General features: G+C 41.8%; 1 protein-coding gene across 2 annotated transcripts; it reads right to left on the bottom strand.

The window, feature by feature from the left end:
* Nucleotides 1–4,314: 4,314 nt before the first annotated feature.
* On the bottom strand, nucleotides 4,315–20,240 carry sp2 (sp2 transcription factor). 2 transcript variants are annotated; one of them, XM_018726092.1, is made up of 8 exons: nucleotides 20,198–20,240; nucleotides 16,136–16,212; nucleotides 13,306–14,052; nucleotides 10,836–11,051; nucleotides 10,369–10,660; nucleotides 7,167–7,350; nucleotides 6,344–6,537; nucleotides 4,315–6,127 (listed from the first exon to the last, which is right to left on the bottom strand). In XM_018726092.1, exons 1-8 carry the CDS (start codon nucleotides 20,202–20,204, stop codon nucleotides 6,027–6,029), a joined length of 1,818 nt encoding a protein of 605 aa, XP_018581608.1. In that variant the 5' UTR covers nucleotides 20,205–20,240; the 3' UTR covers nucleotides 4,315–6,026. The 2 variants fall into 2 exon arrangements, with proteins under 2 accessions (XP_018581608.1, XP_018581609.1); XM_018726093.1 differs by lacking the exon at nucleotides 20,198–20,240 and adding an exon at nucleotides 20,060–20,189.
* Between the last annotated feature and the right edge of the window lie 666 nt (nucleotides 20,241–20,906).

Below are 20,906 nucleotides of genomic sequence, written 5' to 3'. Positions count from 1 at the left end.
AAGCCTGGGGGGGGAGAGCTATGAAAAACTCTGAAAACTTCTCTGTGGTGAGATCCGCATCCATGTGTGCTAAATTAACATTACGGCATCCATAATTTTATGTTTCGAGGTCTCCGACTGCGCACCTCTTCTCTACTTGAGCTACGCCATGACCTTGTTTGTGCCTCTGCCAGAACGCGTTAACCTTCGTTGTGTCTCGCTCTTTACACCTTTGTTCCAGCACTTTGTCTGTATTTGGGACAGAGCTCTACCTTATTGCCATGTTTTTCTCAAATTCTGTGCAGTGTTTCTGACCGAACTAAGTGGAAACGACATACTTTTTCTTACACCTTATGGGTTATTATTGGATCATTTGTTTCTGTTTTAAACACGACTGGTGAAAAAGCTCTGATCATGTGTTGGACGTGCTGCTTCTTTCTGGCATGGATACCTGTCTTAAAGTTGGGTTACGCTTGAAGCACTTTGTCACTTCTTACCACTGGCACACACACACACACACACACACACACATATACATACACATACGCAATCGCTCACCGATTCGCACAAATTTAATACAGACGCAAATAAATTTGGACAAAGGAATTTGAAGATACTGTAATTCAAATGAATAGATTAGGAACAAGTTAATAAGAGTATTAAATAACACTTGCAAGGGTACAGAAGGAGAGACAACATGAGCTGGGGAAGTCCCTCCTCTGTAGAAGCAATGGACTTTGAAATGTCTTCCCTGTTACAGAAGGTATCACTCTGATCTAACTAAGGTGTTTTCTACGTACGTGTTGGTTTGCTCTTACCATGCCCATTGTCACTTATTAAAGACAATTCACTTCAGTGACTCTGCTCCAGGCTCATGAAGACTGACCTGATATTCGCAGTCCGTAACTTTCGGGGAAACATATTTTTAATCTTATGTTCATTCCAGATCTTCTTTCGGGTTCCTGTTTTGGAGGCTCACCACACCCCCGCTCCACAGGCTGATGGCTGCACCTGGCTGCTGCTTATAAAGGGCGAGCAAACACTCAGTGCAACCAGTTATCACTGCAAGTCTCCAAAAAAAAGCCTGGACTTTGGAAGGTGAAGGAGAGAAATTTTGGAATTTTACTATTGTTTTAAAAAAAAAAAAAAAAAAAATCAGAGTTTGTGTCCCACAACATCACAGACACATATGCTTGAATCAACAGTTTTGAAACGTGACAGCCAATTGGCAGAACATTGTGGGATTCCGGGGATTTGGCAGATCGTGGATCACTTGCAGCAACAAGATACTTAAATCAAGCAGCAGAAAACACACTAGACTACTTAACCATTAAGAATACTTTTGTTAAATACAAGTAGTCAGAAAACATTATTATTTACCTCTATCCACTGGGATTTACAAGGTTAGGATTGTACAAGCGAAAAAGCACCTTTTGAGGTTCAAGGAAACACTAAGGTGATGAGTCCAAGATGAGATACCGTGCTGTAACTAAGAGAAAATTAGCCGAGCACAGGAATAAACTGTTGAACAACAATATGTTCTTCATAAGGTGCTCTTGAACAAAGTGACAGCACATACAGCTAACGCAATGGGATAAAAAACAAGGCAAAGACCAAAGAAACCGCGAAAGCAGGTGCTTATGGATGGAAACCGAGGAAATGAGAAGAAAAGGGCAAAGGAACTGGGGAAAGTAAACCTTTGCGTCCCGCTAGGGCACGAAGACCAGACAGGAAGTAGCTGTACGAGCGCAGGTAACACAGCCCAAGAGCCGCGAAGAGGAGTGTGCTGTTGTGGCACTTGGGCTGTGTTAAGGTTAGGGGTTAGGGTTAGGGCAGTGAGCACTTCCTTCATGAGCCTCGAACTGCAACATGCGGCAATTCATCTCAACATCACGTGAACATATTTTCCAGTTTGCCTAGACTCATTTTTAATTAATTACTTTAGAAGCTCATGACAAGCTGTATGAAGTATAGCCATATGTATGACTGCACTTACCATGACGGTTTACTTATTTAGCAGACATTTTTCTCCAAACCGACTTCTAATGATCACTCTGTAGTGTTATCAGCCCACACACCTTATTCACCGCAGTGACTTACACTGCTAGAAACACTACTTACAATGGGTCACTCATCCATACATTAGAGGAACACACTCTCTCTGTCACTCACACACTACGGGAGAACCTGAACAGCATGTCTTTGAACTATGGGAAGAAACCAGAGCACCCAGAGGAAACCCACATAGGCACGGGGAAAACATGCAAACTCTACACAGACTGAGCAGGGATCAAACCCACGTCCGCTCACACCAACCAGGCGCTGTGAGACAGCAGCGCTACTTGCTGTGCCACCCCAACCCAACCATGAATGTGTTGACCACCTGTTTTTAAGTCAATAAGCTTACTGCCTGTTTGCTTCTAGTGTTTCACATTATAACTTTACCTTACATCATATATATGTTGCATTTTTCAGTAAATCTAAAGACATTCAAACATGACTGAAGCTGAGTACAACTTTTCACTGAGGGACTTATCACAAATACAGACATATTTTTAGTATTTATTTCTAAAAAAAGACGCCACTGATAAGTTTGTGTTGTTTTGTGGAACAAAAGACTGGAATCTTTCAGCTGAAACAAGGCATAAGGGAGTACAAGTTATGCACATGCAGATGATTCTAAGGGTCTTGTATAGGCATACGCTAAACCAGTTGTAAAAGTCAGTACCCCGAAGCCAGACAGAAATGAAACAGTTATAAACAGCTGTCTGGTTTAAACTTTCACCTTCATGGTAGATAGGAGAAACCACAGTAAGTCGACTGCAAGAAACGAATGAGCCTTTGTACCTTTGCACAGATGCACCAGTAACAGGGGCAGGAGGGTGAAGGAGCTGCTTCGCGTTTGCACTGCAGAGGAAAGTGCGTGTAAGCGAAGGTCTCCTTCAGGGCACTAATCGTATGCCCGCTGGACCTTAATTTGGCAATGATTGTTCAAGTGCAAATCTTGGGAGGACCCGCTTGAATAAATATCTAGAAACAAGGAACAAAATTAGAAAATTATGGACAAAGGTTTTGTTAAAAAAACACTATAATACTGAAAATATTCTCCTGAAATTTTTAGGCATACCTCAAACTGGTATTCCATTTCCTTTGTTAAAATGTATATGTCTTACTGAGTATGGCCCAGCCAGCTCAGTGTTTTCAATTTAGAGACCACATCATGTAAAAATAAAAATAAAAAAAAACTTATATTTTGTGTTTTAAAAAGGCAACCAGGAGAAGCACTTCTGGTAGTAAGAACAAGACTTTGAAAAACACTAAATAGGAATTTAATGAAAAAAGTCCAACAGCTAAATGGATCAGTACTAATCAAGATTTTGACCTTTTACTAGTACAATTATATTTTAGAAAAGTTAATTTAAATCTGCAGTCGTAAATATTGTGCTATCAGACAAGCTCACCGCAATTTGATAATCGCAGGTCTGTGTCTAAAGCTCTTAATTTGTTGCTGATGCACTTGTTTACTGAGCTGCATATCACTTTGGAGAAAAATCATCAAAATGAATAAATGTACATGTCATGTCTAAGTAAATGTGTCACATTTAAGCATCACAGATGTTTCGTTTCATAATAAATTGGGACCTGACATGCCTCATTTTTATGGGCTAGTTTCTGTAAAAATCTCAAATAAAGCTGTAATAAAAAAAGTTTAATTCAAGCTGCATTACAAAGAAGACTACTTTTAAATTACTGAAGGTAGATAACTTTTTCACCATAAACCTTTATTCAACTTTGGCCGTTGACCAAAGCATCTCATAAGTAAGTGCAACGTTTGTCAATTTCTCAGCGTTTTCAATGTTGTTTATGTCCACATTGTCCTCTATGGAAACAGCACACCTCTTCTTCCTGGTGCTGTCAAGTCACCAACACTAGCAATCATCACTTGTGAGCCATAAACACTGTGGAAGTAAGTTAAATTAGGTTTCACTGGCATCTTTCAGCTCAGCTGAAAAGCACAGGTCACTTTGCCCCACTTCAAAAAGAAATTTTAGAAAACAGATAAGTGACCAAAATGCCACTTAAAAACTAAAAAGTGTGCATCTTCAAAAATTCATAACCCACTGATTCGTAACTTGATGAGCCAGAGTATATACTTTACCTTTCCTTTATAAAAAGCAATAACTGGAAGGAAACAAAGCTTGAACATAAATCAGTGCAGAAATGTACAACGACAAAAAAAAAAAAAAAGAAAAAAAAAATCACTAAAGCGGTTTTCTGGAAAAACAATGTATTTAAATACTTGCTTATTTAAATCTAAGACCACCTTTGAGCATCGGTAAAAAGTCATCTAGGATGTAAAATATCAAAGGATTGAGCTCTACAATGTTCACTTCTTTACCTGTGCAAGACCCATGTCCTTCATGTTAGACCAGCAGTTATTACAATCTAATGTCAGATTTATTCATACATATCAACTTACACACAGCATTTTTTACACCTCTGAGTCCCTTTGACTTGTTATGGTTTATTATACATAGTTTACAGTATGTCCAGTAACATCTTGCAAAATGTAGGTAACATTGAGCAGATTTGTTTACCTTTTTATGAGAAATATTTGAAAATTTTATTTAAAACACTTTAGAAAAGGTGAATATTTGTGTAGTAAAATTAGCAATTTGCCTAGCATGTTCTATTACACTTTGTTTGTACTGTTCAGCTAAATTTGAGAATATGCAATTTAGTCGTTCAAGATATTTGTTTTGAAAAAAGTACAAACATTATTTACAAAATTTTAAAATCTCAGCTTTCTTACCCAAATATTTACCTAAAAAGGGATAAAAAGTGAAGCAAGAAAAAGAGGGCAGATTCAGATGCACATTCTCTCTCTCTTTCTCTCAGTCACATTCATGCTCAGAACTTATGGGATATGACATGTGCACATGATACATGTGCATGAACTCTGGACACCATTTCCCACGAGTCCATTTTATTATGAATGCTCTAGGGGAAACTTTTCAAGTTCTACACAGCAGGTATTATTTTTTCTCTGAGCTGAGCTGTGTAATGGTGAAGTGCCCTTCGGGGCACCACTAGGGGTCTACACTCCATCAAAGTGCGTGGAAAACATTCCTGGTGAAGCTTCTGTCTTTTCAGCATAATTTCTTCATTAAAGGTCTGCCTCAGTGTGCTTCACCCCCTGCCATCCCACCCAGTCCAACCCACAAAGCTGAGTGGCACACAAGGTTTCTAGTTGTGTGTGTGTTACCCAGAGCCCCAAAGCACAGGTGAGCTGGAGACAGTCACCAGCACAGCAGCGGTTACTATTCTACTACCGTACATCTGGTGATGGTGGAATCCAATTGTGGCAGGCGAGCAACTGCTCTGTACCCATCAGACACATGGAGAGCTAGAACAGTGCTGAAACTAGAGGTGAACCACAATCTTAATAACCAAATGCATGTGAACAGCAATTAGGAGTGTGAACAAGACAAGTTCTAAGGTCAAGAAGAATTTAAACTCCTAATGTCTCTGTGTTTGCATCACATCCATGTGAACGGTATAAAAGCACACCATGGGACATCATTCTCATTTTAATGTGTCTGTTCACAATCTATGGCTTTAAAAGCACACATTAAAACAAAGCATTCAGTGAGTCCCTGTGCTTCTCACTTACGCCAGCAGGAAAGAACCCTGGTGCCAGAAATCATGAGTGAAAGCTGTTAAAGTAAAATATACACAAGAAAAATGCAAGTGGGGGAGCTGGATCTCTGTGGTGTTTATCTCTCAGTTCATAACTGACAGAGCAGGAGGACATTTTTCATAGAGCAGGACTGCAGGTTTTCTGACGTGTAACATTGCACTGTTTATATACACTTGTACGGCCGACTGCCTTCACTTCCAAACACAGAAGGTTCGGGGCGGAAGGTAGAGAAGGACAAATGGACGAGCTCACGGTCACAGGCTGCGCATCCACTTCTCTTTCCGCGGTTTTCTGCAGTCCCTCTGCAGCAGTCCACAAAGGCATTAGTGTACGCCGCATTCGGCTCTCACAAATTCTTAGTATTTATGTGAGTTTTATAATGCTTAGTTAAGTGGTCACTCCTCATGAACCGCTTCTGACACTGTGAGCACTCGAAACGTTTATCTCCTGTGGGGAAAAACAAAAGCAGAAATTGTTTACTTGCGCATAAACACATCCACACGTACTCAAGCTGACATCATATGCCCCAAGAATACTAACAGGATGTGAGGTTCAGAGCAGAAGAAGTAGTCAAATACTAGGCAGGAAGTGCCTGGTTTCCTAGGTAACCACGGTAATGGGTTCCATGCTCACACTTATCGCTGTCATGTTTGGCTCACGCACCTGTATGTGTCCTGGCGTGTCTCTGCAGCTCATCGCTACGTGTGAAGCGCTTTCCACAGAAAACCCAGTTGCAGACAAAGGGCCGCTCTCCCGTATGCAGGCGCACGTGGGCCCGCAGCAGTGATGTCTTGCGGAAGGTCTTCTCACAACCAGGGATGTGGCAAATGTGCTTCTTCTTGCCCACTTCTCCAGGCCTGCTGAGCGAAAGAAATTGCTCAACACACCATCTGTCCCCTACTGCTGTACCAACATCCAGAAGTATCATCTCCAGTGTTGCCATAAAAGAAATGTAATGGTAAAGGGAGGTACCTGTGCCGAGACCCCCCTGACAGGACAAGGGTGAAATGTCAAAGGGACTGGGTCACAGAAATACAGTAAAACATGGGCCAAAGACCTCATGTAAATTAAACTGATTTCCAGAAGATACTAGAACTATATTCCAATCTACTAGACACACTTCATCATCTCTTCTACTCTTACTTGGAGGGATATTATTATACAGCCTTCTACATTACATTTGATAAAATGTTTTGCCATGTTTCCATTAGCAAAGGTGAAAAATAAACTTGCTGTAAAATTACCTTCAGCAATGGCTGTAACAGTGTTGCCAAGGTCCACATAAAAGGCAATAAAACTAGGAAGTTCAACTCACTATTTTGACTGAAGCAAAGACTGAAGAGAAATTATGGCAGAAAGTGTAAGGGACATAGATCCTGACAGTGTGGCATACAGTGACGTATATGGTGTTCATCGACCCGATCACAACACAACTCAGTATCTGCCAGGCCCACTTGTTCCTCAGTAGCTCTGTAGGGCATCTTGCCTTTTTTCCGCATCCTTGCAGTTGGGGCATGTGCAGGCCATGCGCCGCTTCTTCTCCCCAGGCTGCCCTTGTATCTCCAGAGCCAGCGTTTGCTCCACCTGCAGCTGATGCCCAGGAGCACCACCTGCTGCCCCCAGATGTAGCCCACTGCCCTGCACAGTCTGAACAGTCAGGTGCTGCTGGCCTGGAAAGGACAACCAGGAAGCACATGTCACACTAGTGAGCACACAAGGACCTTCTTTTTCTCCCAGCTGCAACTGGAAATTTCAACACCGCCCCCACCACCTCCCACCCTTCCCAAATCTTGGCTGCTTCTCCTATTTCTGATCCCTCACTCTCAAATACTTAATAGCCCCACACAAGGCCACACCTTCCACCCCCCAACACACATGGCTTCTCCGTCTGTCCACACCACAAACATCTCTGAAATCTCTGGAATATTTATCATAGCATAAAACCATTATGTATTAATTTATCAGAAATGATACTTTAAGAATAGTTCAGACGAGAGTGATTACAGTGATTATATTTACATTTACTCATTTAGCAGATGCTTTTATCCAAAGTGACGCACATCTCAGCAAAAGTACAATTTATGCATTACATTAAGAGAAAGAGACATAGCTGCAGACATCTGACTCGAAGTAAACCTAGTTTGTTGCCTACCACTTGCTGCACCGAGGTTCATCGTTCAAGTAGGTGCATAAAACATCCTGATACCCTCCTACCAAAATTTTTTTTTATTATAATAATATTATAAGATACACAAGCAAGCAAAAACAATGCCGGATCAGTGACTGAATAAAGGCTTTATCTGGTGATGCTCATGAAGTTACGGTGCATGAACATTCACACTGTACATGAGCTGGAGAGATCTTGGGCGAACTGGGTCTGGAAAAGGTGAGTTTTCAGACCCTTCTTGAATGTAGACAGAGTTTCCGCAGTTCTGAGTGAGAGGGGAAGGTCGTTCCACCACAATGGAGCCAGAACCGAGAACCTCCGTGCGGGACCACCAAGTGAGCAGAAGTAGATGAGCGAAGGGGTCTATTACAAGAAAAATGCCTCCTTAATGCTCAAATATTAGCACTCTATAGAGAACTTTTAAAAGCAGACTCTCTAAGCAATTTAAAGTAAAGACAGACATATGGATTAAACCTAATGCAAAAAAAAATTGCAATAAATATCAACATTTTCAAATTGCATTATTAACATTATTAAAAGAACAGAACAACGAATAACACCAGTGCCCATTAATCCACTATGAATAACGAATACAAAGTCTCAGTGGTCCAGAGCCTATCCAGGAAGTTTATGGCATGACAGTACATCATGCAATCAGTCTCTCTCACACATACACAAACACAAACACACACACACACACACACAAAAGGAGACACAGAGTCACCAGTTCACTTCCCACATATGCTTGGACTGTGAGAGAAAAACACAGCTCCTGAAGGAAAACCCTGTGAAGACAAGCGTGCAAACTACACTCAGGAGGATTCAGCCCCACAGTCCAGCAGATGTGAACCCACTGCACCAAAACATTGCCCCACGACAACAGAAAAAACTATACAAAAAAAAGAGAAAATAATAATAGTAGCAAAATAATAGTAAAATAAATGATGAGGGAAAGGAGGTAAAAAAAAAAAGGAGCCACTACATGTCATATACAAAGGATGCTGAACATGTGGGTCTTAAGCCTGGATTTAAAGATACCCAGAACAGTTTTGATATTTAATATCCTTGACTTGCTTGTGAATTTGATTTCCTCTACACCTAAAAGGCAAGAATGCCATGTAACTCCTGGTCCAGGCCATGGTGACATCTCACCTGGAGTACTGTGGCTCTCTCCTGTTTGGCCTTCTAACCTCTGCCATCAAAACTCCCCAGCTGATACAGAATGCTGCTGCACAAGTCGCGTTTGACCTGCCAAAGCACTCCCATCTGTCGCCCTCGTCTCTCTGCATTGATTTCCAACAGCTGCTCGGATCAAATTCAACACTCTTGTTATGGCCTATTAAACCATCAACAGATCTGCTCCCCAACATCTACAAGACCTGATCACTGGCTACACCCCAAACAGACTACTACACTCCTCCATCTCTGCCCGCTTGGTGGTCCCACACACAAGGTCCAAAATCAAAAGCACCTTTTGTTCTGGAAGAATGACTTTCCCCTCTCACTCAGAACTGCTAATTGCTCTCTGTACATTTAAGAACGGTCTCAAAACTCACCTCTTCCGACTCACTTCTCCCTTGATTTTGTAAGTGCTCAATAAAGATGTCTGTGTTTGTTATGTTGTCATTTTAATAACTTGTTTAATAACAGAAAATCCTATACAAAGCTACTTGTGTAATGTATATTGGTTCATACGGTTCTGACAAATTTACTGTAGTCAATCATGCATCCAAATCTCTCCTTATGTTGGTATAATGCAGTTTTCGTATTATTTTCTGAGATGTACATCGTTTTTGAGAAAGGCATTTGCTAAATGAATAAAGGTACATGTAAATGCTTGGCAAGGAAAAAACTGTTAACCATTTGTGGCTGAGAAACACAGTTTATAATAAATGCAAGAAGCCTGTATATTAAAGATCAAGATAGCATTCTGCATTGGAAATATTTATTTTTGTAAAGACCTGACATTGCACAAGCACTCACACATACATAGAAACCACCAACACTAATACGATTGCACAATTAGACCACCAAAGTTCCCAAATGATATGTGCTCCAGAAGTATAGCAAAGTCCACAGTGGATCAGGTATCTACATATAAGACAAAAGGAGATAGTAGAACTATGATAAGGCAAGAAATTAAAGAAGACTATTATATTGTTAATATCCTCACGGAATACTAAAATTATTTTTTACTCTGCAGTTCATTTCACCAAGTGCAAAACATATGTGAATAATTAAGATCATAATTAAAATCGCACAGTGTGCCACAAAATCTGGATTTATCTGCCATGAACTTCATCGTAAAAATCAGCAAATCACAAAGGGATCTAATGGAAATCAGGCAAGAGGCACAAGGCACTTAAAGGCAACAGCGAACTCTGATTCCTTTTCTTTTTTCCATGTTCATTCATTTCCCATTCAAAAGGGTTTAGCTTGACAAAATGCCACTAATACACATGCAGTTAAAAACAGGTTGCTGTGCTAAAGTTCAAGTGGGAGCCAGAGAGCGCAAACTTACCCCCTGCATTGGTGATGGTCACTGGCACACCTTGCACTTGAACCCCATTGATACTAATGGTCTGCACAGCCTGTGCTGCTGAAGAGAGCTGTGCAGCATTGAGTGCAATGAGGCCTCCAGCGGGTGCGATCTTAGGGAAGGTTCTCTCCTTACGGCCCTCGCTCAGATTCCTCTTGCAGCCCGCAGCCAGCGGCAAGCTGACTGTGGCCGAGCTAGGGGGTGCCGTGGTGGATACTGTGGTCTCCTGCAGCTGCACAGTTTGCCACTCTCCCGATGGTGTCTTAATGAGCACCTGAAAAGCATACACATCACTCAGCAGGACTACTACGGATTATCTCCATTACTACACGGTTAACACAGGAACACACCTAAACACATCCACAGCTGAAGGTAGTGCACAACAAAGAACTGGCTGTACAGCTGATACACTCTTCCGCAGCTGCAGCAGAAGGTCAAACAAGGTGTACCTGGGTTGACTCTGCAGGGGGCACCTGTACACTCGGCATGGGTTGTCGCTGCGGAACAGGAGGCAGTGTGGCTGAAGCAGCCTGAACCACTTTGAGCGCCTGTGGGGGAATCTGCACCATCTGCTGATCCGACTTCTGCTGTACCAACTGAACCTGCTGTACTACAGTGGGCTGTCCAGAACCTGGGCTCTGCACAATCAGGAGGTTGTTCCCTGCCTGAAACAAGAAAAACACACTCAGTTATCATTATTACCAAATACAAACACACACAAGAACTATTTAAAATAATGGCTGATTGCACATTTGCTTGACTTATATTTACCCTTAGTTTCTGCACAAATACTGATCCATGACATCCAGTGCACTTACCCTGCTCTTCTTACGTTAACTATCCCAATTCTCGATTACTTGTACACCGAATATCAATACCACATTCCCTTTAACCCTAACCAATTATTCAATTATGCAGTCTGAGATGAGGTTTCAAAGTAAAAACAATGCCAGCACAAAGTTTTGGAGAATTTTAAAGTCTGCATTAAGAGAGGAAACCAGTCAAAACAGTCCAGTAGTGCTGATTTCTTCAAGCTAATGAAAAGCACATATAAATAGCAAGAGTACAGCAGAGTGCAATAAAGTAGGAGTCCTTTGATACAAGAAGTCTTGCCACGTATATGTTCATCTGTCCGAAAGCTGAACCAACAATGAAGGAGGAAAGGATACTGCTACTGTTGATTTTCTTAACTCACTACCAGTATCAGCAGTCTCCCACTTCCCTCTTCCTCCTCTACCCAATGCCATCACCTCCCTTCCCTTCTCCTACCACCTACAGTTCTTCCACCAGGACAATTTTCTCCAAGTTTCTGTCGAGGAAATATCTGTCCACCTTTCATCTTCTCATCAGTGCTGAGAAGGACACCAGGTCTTGCCACTGAAAAACACCCTCAAAACAAGGTGCTACCATCGCCACACTTTATGGAATGAGTGTCTGATTTGAACCATATGTACTGCTCAACATTTCAGCAAAAAGATCCACTTTAGTCTTCTCAGACCACAAGAGTTTCTGCCACTTCACTGCAGTACATTCTAGATGGAACTTTACAAACTCTTTGAGAGCAAGGATGTTATTTTTCAACCAGAGCTTCTTCCATGCAGCCCTCCTACAAAGGCTCTTTCTGTACAATATTTTGGAGGTTTTGGATCACTGTACAGATCTTCCACTGTAGCCACAGACAACTTCACCTTGTTCAAAGTCACAGCTGGCATCTCAGTAGCTTCTCCAAGAACAACCCTTCTTGACTGGCTTGTTTGGAATGAACTTCATTGCCACATATTTGGGAAAGTCTCTACCAAGTGGTAGGACTTCAAAAGTGAGTAGGATTTATACTGATTAAAGATCTGATGATGGACAACAAATCAGCTATATAACATTCAATAATGCAGAACACCTGTGCAAATTTGAGCTGCCAACTACAATGGGAACATGCACTGCTGAAGCCATTTCCACTTCTCATTTTTACCACATTTTATAAAGATTTTGGCACAATCTATAGGGATATATAGATGCTTCAGTCTGTTTTTGGAAACTTAAAAATTTGTTTTCAGTTTGTTTTAGTGGATCATGAAATGGAAACCTAGCCCTGCATGCAAAATTTACTTACAGTTATCAGTAAATTTCAGCAGCTGGGTAATGCAGCGGAAACAGCGTGCTTACAGGTGTTACAGCAGGAGCAGGGGCTTGCACAAGGAGATGGCTTCATACTGCACTCCAGAATTAGGTCAAGATCGCACAGTTACTTCTGTAAAGTGTTGCATACAGTCATCAATGCAAGCAGAAAAACATAATATAGGAAGGGTTCAGAGAGAGGCAGATTTTCAGTCCTTCTGCTGTCCCAGTGGTGCTGTAGGTTGTGGCCAGTCAAGCACTCAGTTTGTCCACCTTTTCTCTCAGTGAGCTGCTTCGAATGTTCACCACATGGTCTCCAGCTGTCTGGATTAAAGTCCTCACTCCAGGCTGCTCTGCTGTGAAGCCTAACAGATATTGGACATGAGGAGGCTCACCCAAATGTCAATGTTCTTTGACATTTCATCCACCTCAAGCTGCAATGGAACACGTCTGTCTTCTCTATCAAGTTTACTCTGCACTCAGAGTCTTAGGTGGCACTTCTTTAAAACCAGAATACCTTGGGGCTGAAGGCTTTTACCACACCTTGTAGCACACTTCACGTGGTTTGTATCATGGTTCAAAGAACCTCATATGGTCAGTTCCCCTTTACATTTCTGAAAAATGTGTCCCGAGGAGCAGTGTCTCTCTGTCAGTACCTCTGCAAAGTCCTGTGTGCGTATAAATGTCCAGCATAACCCAAAAGCCTTACAATAAAAAAAAGAAAATACACATAGCAATACACTTCCCACAATCTGGCAGCCAGTAAACAAAATGTAACGAACAGCATCTCAAGGATATTGGGCCTACCTGGATGATGTTGTCAGCCGTAGTCTCAATTAGAAGCGTCTCCACCTGTTCAGACATGGCCAACGCAGGTGGTGGGGAGGATGGCTGCACAACAGGTTGGCTGGCAGTTGCAACAAGCTTCTTGCGCCCACGTCGAGTCACTTTTGTTGATGGCGTTGTTGGGGCAGGTGCAGCCTCTGCCAGGGTCTGAGATCCCCCTCCATCACCAGCAGCCACATTAAGCGGAAGGATGAGCCCCCCAGGCAAGCGGACCACATTTGCACTGTTCTGCTGCACCTTCTGTGCAGGTGGTTTAATAGCCAGAGCCTTCTGTTGGGTGGCAGGAGCTGTCGAGGTGGGGACTGTCACTGCGGAGGTCACGATAGCCTGGTTTGTGCCAGAGATGATCTGAATCTGTCCCCCTTGAGGTATCATCTGAATGGCCTGCCCACAGCCTCCCTGTACCTGTGGAACTACCTGGTACTGAATGTTGGGGCCGGCTGGTCGCGCTGGGTTCTGGATGGTGAGCAGTATTGGGCCACTCGCACTGGAAGAACTGATGGCTGCCGGCAGCTGTATCACATTACTCTTAGTGGACAGGAAACCTAGGTTCTTTGGGGGCGCTGGGGCGATTGGGGCAGGTTTGATGGGCAGCAGACGACGGGTCACCGGCTGGGCAGGAGGAGCACTGACGGGAGTCTGGGCAGCAGGGGGCCCAATTTTACTGCAGGTAGCTGCCAGAAGGGCAAGAGGAGAAGGCTGAGCATCCTAAAGAAAGAGAAATTACAATGACTTTGCTTGGAAAATCGGACACAATCCTGAGTGTTGATCAGTTTATCTCATAAGCACATAAAATGCCCTTCACCTTATTGCTATTTCTGTCTTCATTATTTCTACTTTCATCCACAGCATTAACAGTAGCTCTTGTTACTGGCATAGTCTCCAGAAAGCTTGCATTCATTAAGCATGATCAGGGCTTCAGAACTTTTCAAGGCACAAAAATGCACAAACACCATATACAAGCTGTTCTCTTTGGGTGCTTTACTGTCACCTACTGTCTTGGTGGATATACACCAGTAACAACAAACAGAAATTTTAACAGTCACATTTGACTTGCAAGGAAATGCAATTTCTATAATAAAATTTGATAAACAAATGATTAACTCACAACTATCAGGAACACCTCACAAGAACAGACATTTCAATTCATACAATGAGCTTTGGTGATATTGACAAATGTCTCACAAATCTGATGTTTTTTTAGTCATAGTGAAAAAGGCTTTACTGACCATAATAATGAGCACTGCAACAAAAGGACCTTAAAATCATACAGTTCTGCAAAAAAGGATTACACCTGATCGCATTAGGAGAACCACCACATTTGGTAGTGTTCTAACAAAAATAATATTTATAATATTTATTTAAAATGGTGTTTTAGAAGCAGCTTCTCAAATCACTCCCATTTACCATACATTCCTGAGATCCATCCATTTTTCAGCAATGTGCTCCTTTCAGCGCTATTCTCTTCTCTTGACTCTTTCTGTCCTCTAACCTTCAGACCATGGCAATCACACACACTCAATGCCAACAGAACCAAACTCTGCTCAACTCCAGTGGTGGAGAACAAAGTCTCACAGACTAGGCAGTTTACAAGGAGCTCCTTGCATCCTTCCACTCTGCTTTTCTTCAGCATAAACTACCTCCATGCAGAAGAAACTAGTCTGCAGCATCCACAGAGACTTGTCACCACTCTTCTTCCCTCCCCCTTCCTCCTCCCTCACTACTGACTATTTTGTATCATTCTTTGGAAACAAAGTCAACTCCATCACTGCCAGATTCTCAACATCCTCCTGCCCTAGCTGTACTGGGACTCCAAGCAAAGCCTCATTCCCTTCATTTGAACCCCTATCAGAAGGTGAAATCTGGCCTCCTGCTCTCACACGGAGCCACCATGTGCTCCCTCGATCACATCCGTTAACAACTACATCTCACACCACGCTCCAACTCCAGGTCAGCACGAGGTCCAGGCCATGGTGACGCCCCTCCAGGTCTACATCAGCTGCCTCCTGTCTGGTCCTCTAGCTTCTGCCACCAAGCCTATCCACATACATGCAAAGTAATCCTATCCCTGAAACACCTTGAGATGGAGAAATGCAGCATGCAAATTATTCAGGATATGCCTCCATATGCCTACTAAAATATGTCCAGAAGACTGCAGCAACATTTCTTTTTTTCACCTGTCCAGGTATAGCCCTTTACACAGGAAACACAGACTGGCTTAAATGACATGGCAGATTGTGACAACTGGACACAGGAGTGATGACACACAAGGCAATACAACAACTACATTTACATTCATTCATTTAGCGGACGCTTTTCTCCAAAGTGACTTACATCTCAACTATTTTTAAACCCAAGTGTTTTTCCATTTCCCCCCTTCCACTTGGTAGGTGCTCAATACACTTTATTAAAAATGCATTATCATCAATCTGCAAAATCAAAAACTCTCTCAAAGAAGCTTTGAAACAAGAACAATTATGACAAATAGCAACATTCAGCCAGTTCCCAGGGCAAGATAGTGACAATGTAGAAAGGTAGCAGTGTGGGTTTGAATCCCATTCAGTATGTGTGGTTTACTGTGCTTTGCTCTCTGGCTGGGTAAGGAGCTTAGTGTGGTCTCTCCAGCACTGCAAGCTGCCTTGGACAGAGGCTTCAGTTAAAAACGAATTAACAGCAATTATTCTGCAAGGAGAACAGAATCAGTTCAGCTGGAGCACTTCTGCATGCTGAGGGTGTGGACAAAGCAACAAGCACCACTAAAAATTGGGAAAGACCAGGTAAAGGAACTCACCTGCATGGAGACTGAAGATGGCTGCAGATACTCACTGGGACTGACAGCTATGGTAGCAGCCATACTGTCCTGTTGATCTAAAGCAAAACAGTGCAAAAAGAGCTTTATGAGAACAATAATTGAATCGACTTCAGAAAACAATAACTATGACAACCATTTCACACTGTATCCTTGTCTATCCACATGCCTAGACTAACACTTCTATTTTATGGGGGAAAAAGAGCACAGACTCAAAATACACAAGCCCATTTCCATCCATCTTCCCAAAATTAAGAACTGAAATGCTCATAGTAAAAGGATTTAAACATGTTTCCAAAGTCAATAAGACACTATAACTCAGACAGATAAGGACTCAGAAGAGGCCCTTAAGAAAGCAAAATGTTGACAGGTTTTCATGACATCATAAATAACATTGCATTTGTTATACTTCAAGTGTATAGTGACGAGAAAATGAACATTGCCTTCCCTTTAATAAACCTCCACATAACACTGACAAACAGCCCATCAGACCCAAAACATTTATTTATTCATTTAGCAGATGCTTTTCTCTAAAGTGATGCACATCTCAGAGAACAACAACAAGTCAACAGTATCAAGGTCAATATTTTGAAGTTTGAATCAAACACCATTTTTTGAAATGGAAGCATTGTTTTGGAAATTCTACCACTGATGAGTTCCAAGTAGAGCTAAAAACACACTGCTATAAACCAGTTATGCAACCAACATAAAGTGCAGCACAAATCAGTTTACAATTGACACAGCTTATTCTTTTGCCCAGTTAAGTTCAGGTTAAGAGTATTTACATTTCAAAGTTTAAACAGAAAATATGTGGCTAAAACAGAGAACAATATTAAGCACATTCAAACTATTCTGAATTTTTATAACTATTTAAATTCTGAAGCCAAAGAAGTTACTACAGTAAAAATTAACAGAAGCCAAGTTTCTTGACATATTCCTTGACTACCTTCCATGTGTTAATTTCTGTGAATTTTACTGTTTTGTTCTAATTTATCATGTTGCTCAATTTCATAACATTTTACGGTTAACATATTAAATATGTTAAGATTTGTGGTACAGCCAGATGCAAATAGTGCACTTCCCAACCTACACGCTCAGACCTCATGCAACGGGGTCCCATTCAGTAAAAAATTGTTCTAACAGCTTATGAAATGTATACTCGCTTTTAATACAATGGTCTTACTCAGTAAAATGGCGTTTTTTTTTTTTTTTTTGCAAACGATGCTATCATTTTACTTTCATAGCAAATGGATATAGCTATATATAGATACAGAAATGCCAGAAGTCTACTTACAAAGAAAAATTCAGTCGCAGAGCAACACAGTTGCTGTGCAGGTTAGGGCAAGTTAAAACATTAAGCGTGGTCTTTAAAACAGGTAGGAGACTTTGTCTCAGTGCTTATGTGTTTCATTCCGTGTCATTCCGTGAGTGTTACCAGTACTTTTGTTTAGTTGAAACACCACACCCACCTCAGATGGCTGTTGTGTCAAAAAAACTACAAAATGACTAAAACGGAGCAATTAGAACCCAGGTGAAATACACACTGTGCTCCACAACTGCTGCAGAAAAGGTGCCTTTTAGTTTATGCTTTTAATTCGAAGAGAACAGAGCATTGAAGCACTTCTTCAAAATGAGAACCATAGTTTAAAACACAAGTCCTCCAGGAAAAGGTGAAGTAAAAATATAAGATAAAAAGATACTTCAAAAAGACACCACTTTCCTCTTGCCAGTGTTGCTTCTTCAACTGGCACTGACCTGAAGCACTGCTCAAAAGGATACTGATAATCAGGTAAGGACCGAACAAATGAATGAATGAAAAAATAAAGTCTTTTTCCTAAGAAAATAAAATATACTGGTATCATTGTCATGCAAGAAAACACCTTTTATTTTGTACTTTAATTTTACATGACATTTTCCATCCAGAAACCATAAGAAATAATGGAAACTCGCCAAATGAGGTGACAGCACACAACAAACTTAGGCCATTATTTGAGGGATAGGTGTACATTTATTTCTTTCCACAAATAGAAGCATGTTACTATCTGTGTATTTGGAGCAAAAAAGTGTGAATGTCAGAACTTTTAAGGAGTCTAATACTGGACACAAAACATCATTCCTGAGATACAATAAAGGTGAACTTCCAGAAAACAAGGAGAGTTTTTTAATTAAGAGCCCAAACAGAGAGAAAAAGTCACTGCTGTCTTTTATGTGCAATGTTTGGAAGTAAACTGACATTCCTAAAACAACACACAAGGTTTAACCGGAACCCTTGAAACTGATTAAACCACCCAGATCCCTCCTGAACATAATTTATCCATATTGTGGCCAAACAGCAAAAAGTGTGTGGCGGGTATCTTAATTTTAATGTTAAAATAAAATTTAAAAAATGAAAACACTGTTTATAGAAATGCTGACCATAGCAGGGGTTAAAAGGCTAAAATATAACTGAATGCTAAGTTCTGCACTTTGCATTTTGTCAAGATAGGCCTGTAATTGTGCCCTCGGTCTGCACAGGAGATCTTGCTTTCTGCCCCAATATAAAACAGCCAGCCCAGCTGAACTCACCACTATTATACATACAGCCATTAAAGTAATTATAGCTGCAGTGCTGCATAATAATGACATCACATGGAAGTTTGGTTCATAACCGTGGCATTATTTGCAGGAAGTGAAACGAAAGCAAAGAGCACCTTCTGAACCCACTGTGTGTTCATTCTAGTGAGGAAGGAAACAAAACGTACACCCTGAGAAATGCCCAAAGATTCGTGTTTATCAAAAATAATTAAATGAGTACCTTCAGGTCTCGGACACAGGATTTTAAAAGGAAAGAAGCCACTGAGCAAAGCAAGCACTGTAGCGTTTTAAAGTATTTACTTAAAGTCTCACATGGTTTGTTTGGAGCAAAACTATAAAAAACGGAAGGCATTTTGAAAATAAAGTACGAAAATTTTTCGAGACGAAAGATCTAACGCGCGTAAAACTAAAACTAACAAATTTAGATTCGGAAATTACACATGACGGACACGACGCGTATTCTGCAGTATTAAAGTACTGGTACAGTAACTTTTATTCTGAGCTGTCTCTGTTTGTTTGTTGTATTATAACCAATTTCTTTTCTTACTTCAAGACAAGTTCTAGCGGCTCGCGCGGCCTCCGGACACAACAGTGTGACTCATTGGGTTCGCCATTCAACTCCTGAGCGAAATACTCATGCAATTTGCAAATATTACCAATATAACAAGTTAAGCTGCGACTAACAGCTTTTACGAGATATCTTAAAAATGCAACAACTACAGGGGGAAGCGCTGCGATGTGTTCGATCCGTTCATCTTTATCATCATGTCTTCACGTCACTCAGTCAGATCAAGTTCCGGACCAGCTGGAAGAACAGTAAGTGAAAGCAAACTCGCCAGAGCGCAAGTTTGACAACGACGGTGTCACTGTCGCATCGCTACGACACAATAACATACAGTAAACTGCAGTATTACTGAATATTGTCCCCACGCGCATGATTTTGGGCGCTCCGAGCGCGAGCCTACAAACCCGGGCTGTCAGAGTCGCTGTAGCTTTAAGCGCGAGGAAGAAGCGCGGTGCCGCGAGCCGCAGCTTAAGGCCTGGACCCGCGCCGCCATCGAGCGCGTAGCTACATACATAGGAAGCTAAGCTACATAGGAAACGAGCGCACATCTTCGCAGCGACGTGGCAGCCACATCACGTGAAGGCGAAGCGAAATAAAATCACGAGACTGTACGCATTAAAAGAGCCGAGTAGTTGCAGTAAGTGCAGTTTCATCCCCCAATGTAGCCGCCCGGATGTGAAAACACCAGCACAATTCCGTATTGCTAACAGGCTAGCTAAACTCATTGATAATGGAAATACAAAACGAATCAGCATGTAGACGGTCACCTGTGCGTAACCGCAAAATTCCGAGCAACACCTTGTTTGCACACTCATGTCAAGTGTCCCGTGGTTTAGCAAGCAATTCTATTCTTTATGAAGTATCTACAACGTAATATAAACACCAACGTTTTAATTCCTACCCACCGCTCATGACGACATTCAATCTGCATGCACTTCCAAGAGCAGGCCCATGAGGGTCAACGCCCGCGCGCGTTGACCAATCCAGACACAGGGAGGACGTTGAGCGACATCACACGTAGCCAATAGCTGATCAGGCCGTAGATGACTGATATTGAGTTTACGCAACAGAAAGATTTCAAATGTCTGCGAGTGGCGATTGATAGGAACACAGCCAATGGTATGCCGAATGCAGCGCTTCAAGGGCGGGTTTAGAAAAAAACAGATCAATTATGCTTTACACCAGTGAGAGAGGCGAGTGCCGCTTCATGGACGTCGTGACGGTCCAATCTGCGCGCTCGGAAACTTTTAAAACTCGCTGTTTGTCGCGCTTGCGGCGCCGTTCGACCCGTTTCCATCGTTAACATTTATTCTTTTGCGAATATTGTCTAAATGAACCGATTACTTGCGTGGCTGGAGTTTTATAGTATACTTTCAAGGCGACACAAATAGCACATTTCTATACGATCATTATATTTCGCTATGGTGTCGAATGCACCTGTTCAAAAACATCTGGTTCTGTAATGATGAAATGAAATATATGGGATTATAAGTGAACACGCCAGGCGCTGTCTGGGTCCTGCCCAACTGTCACGGCCTTGACCTTTAGGGCACCTCCTTCATTCCGCTTGTTGCCTCATTGTTTACAGGATTCAATAAGATGAGGAACGTTGTA

This window comes from Scleropages formosus, chromosome 21 (genome assembly GCF_900964775.1).
Source record: "Scleropages formosus chromosome 21, fSclFor1.1, whole genome shotgun sequence".
Lineage (NCBI taxonomy): Eukaryota > Metazoa > Chordata > Actinopteri > Osteoglossiformes > Osteoglossidae > Scleropages > Scleropages formosus.
The sequence above is the reverse complement of the archived record's forward strand: the minus strand, read 5'-3'. Positions and strand labels throughout refer to the sequence as shown.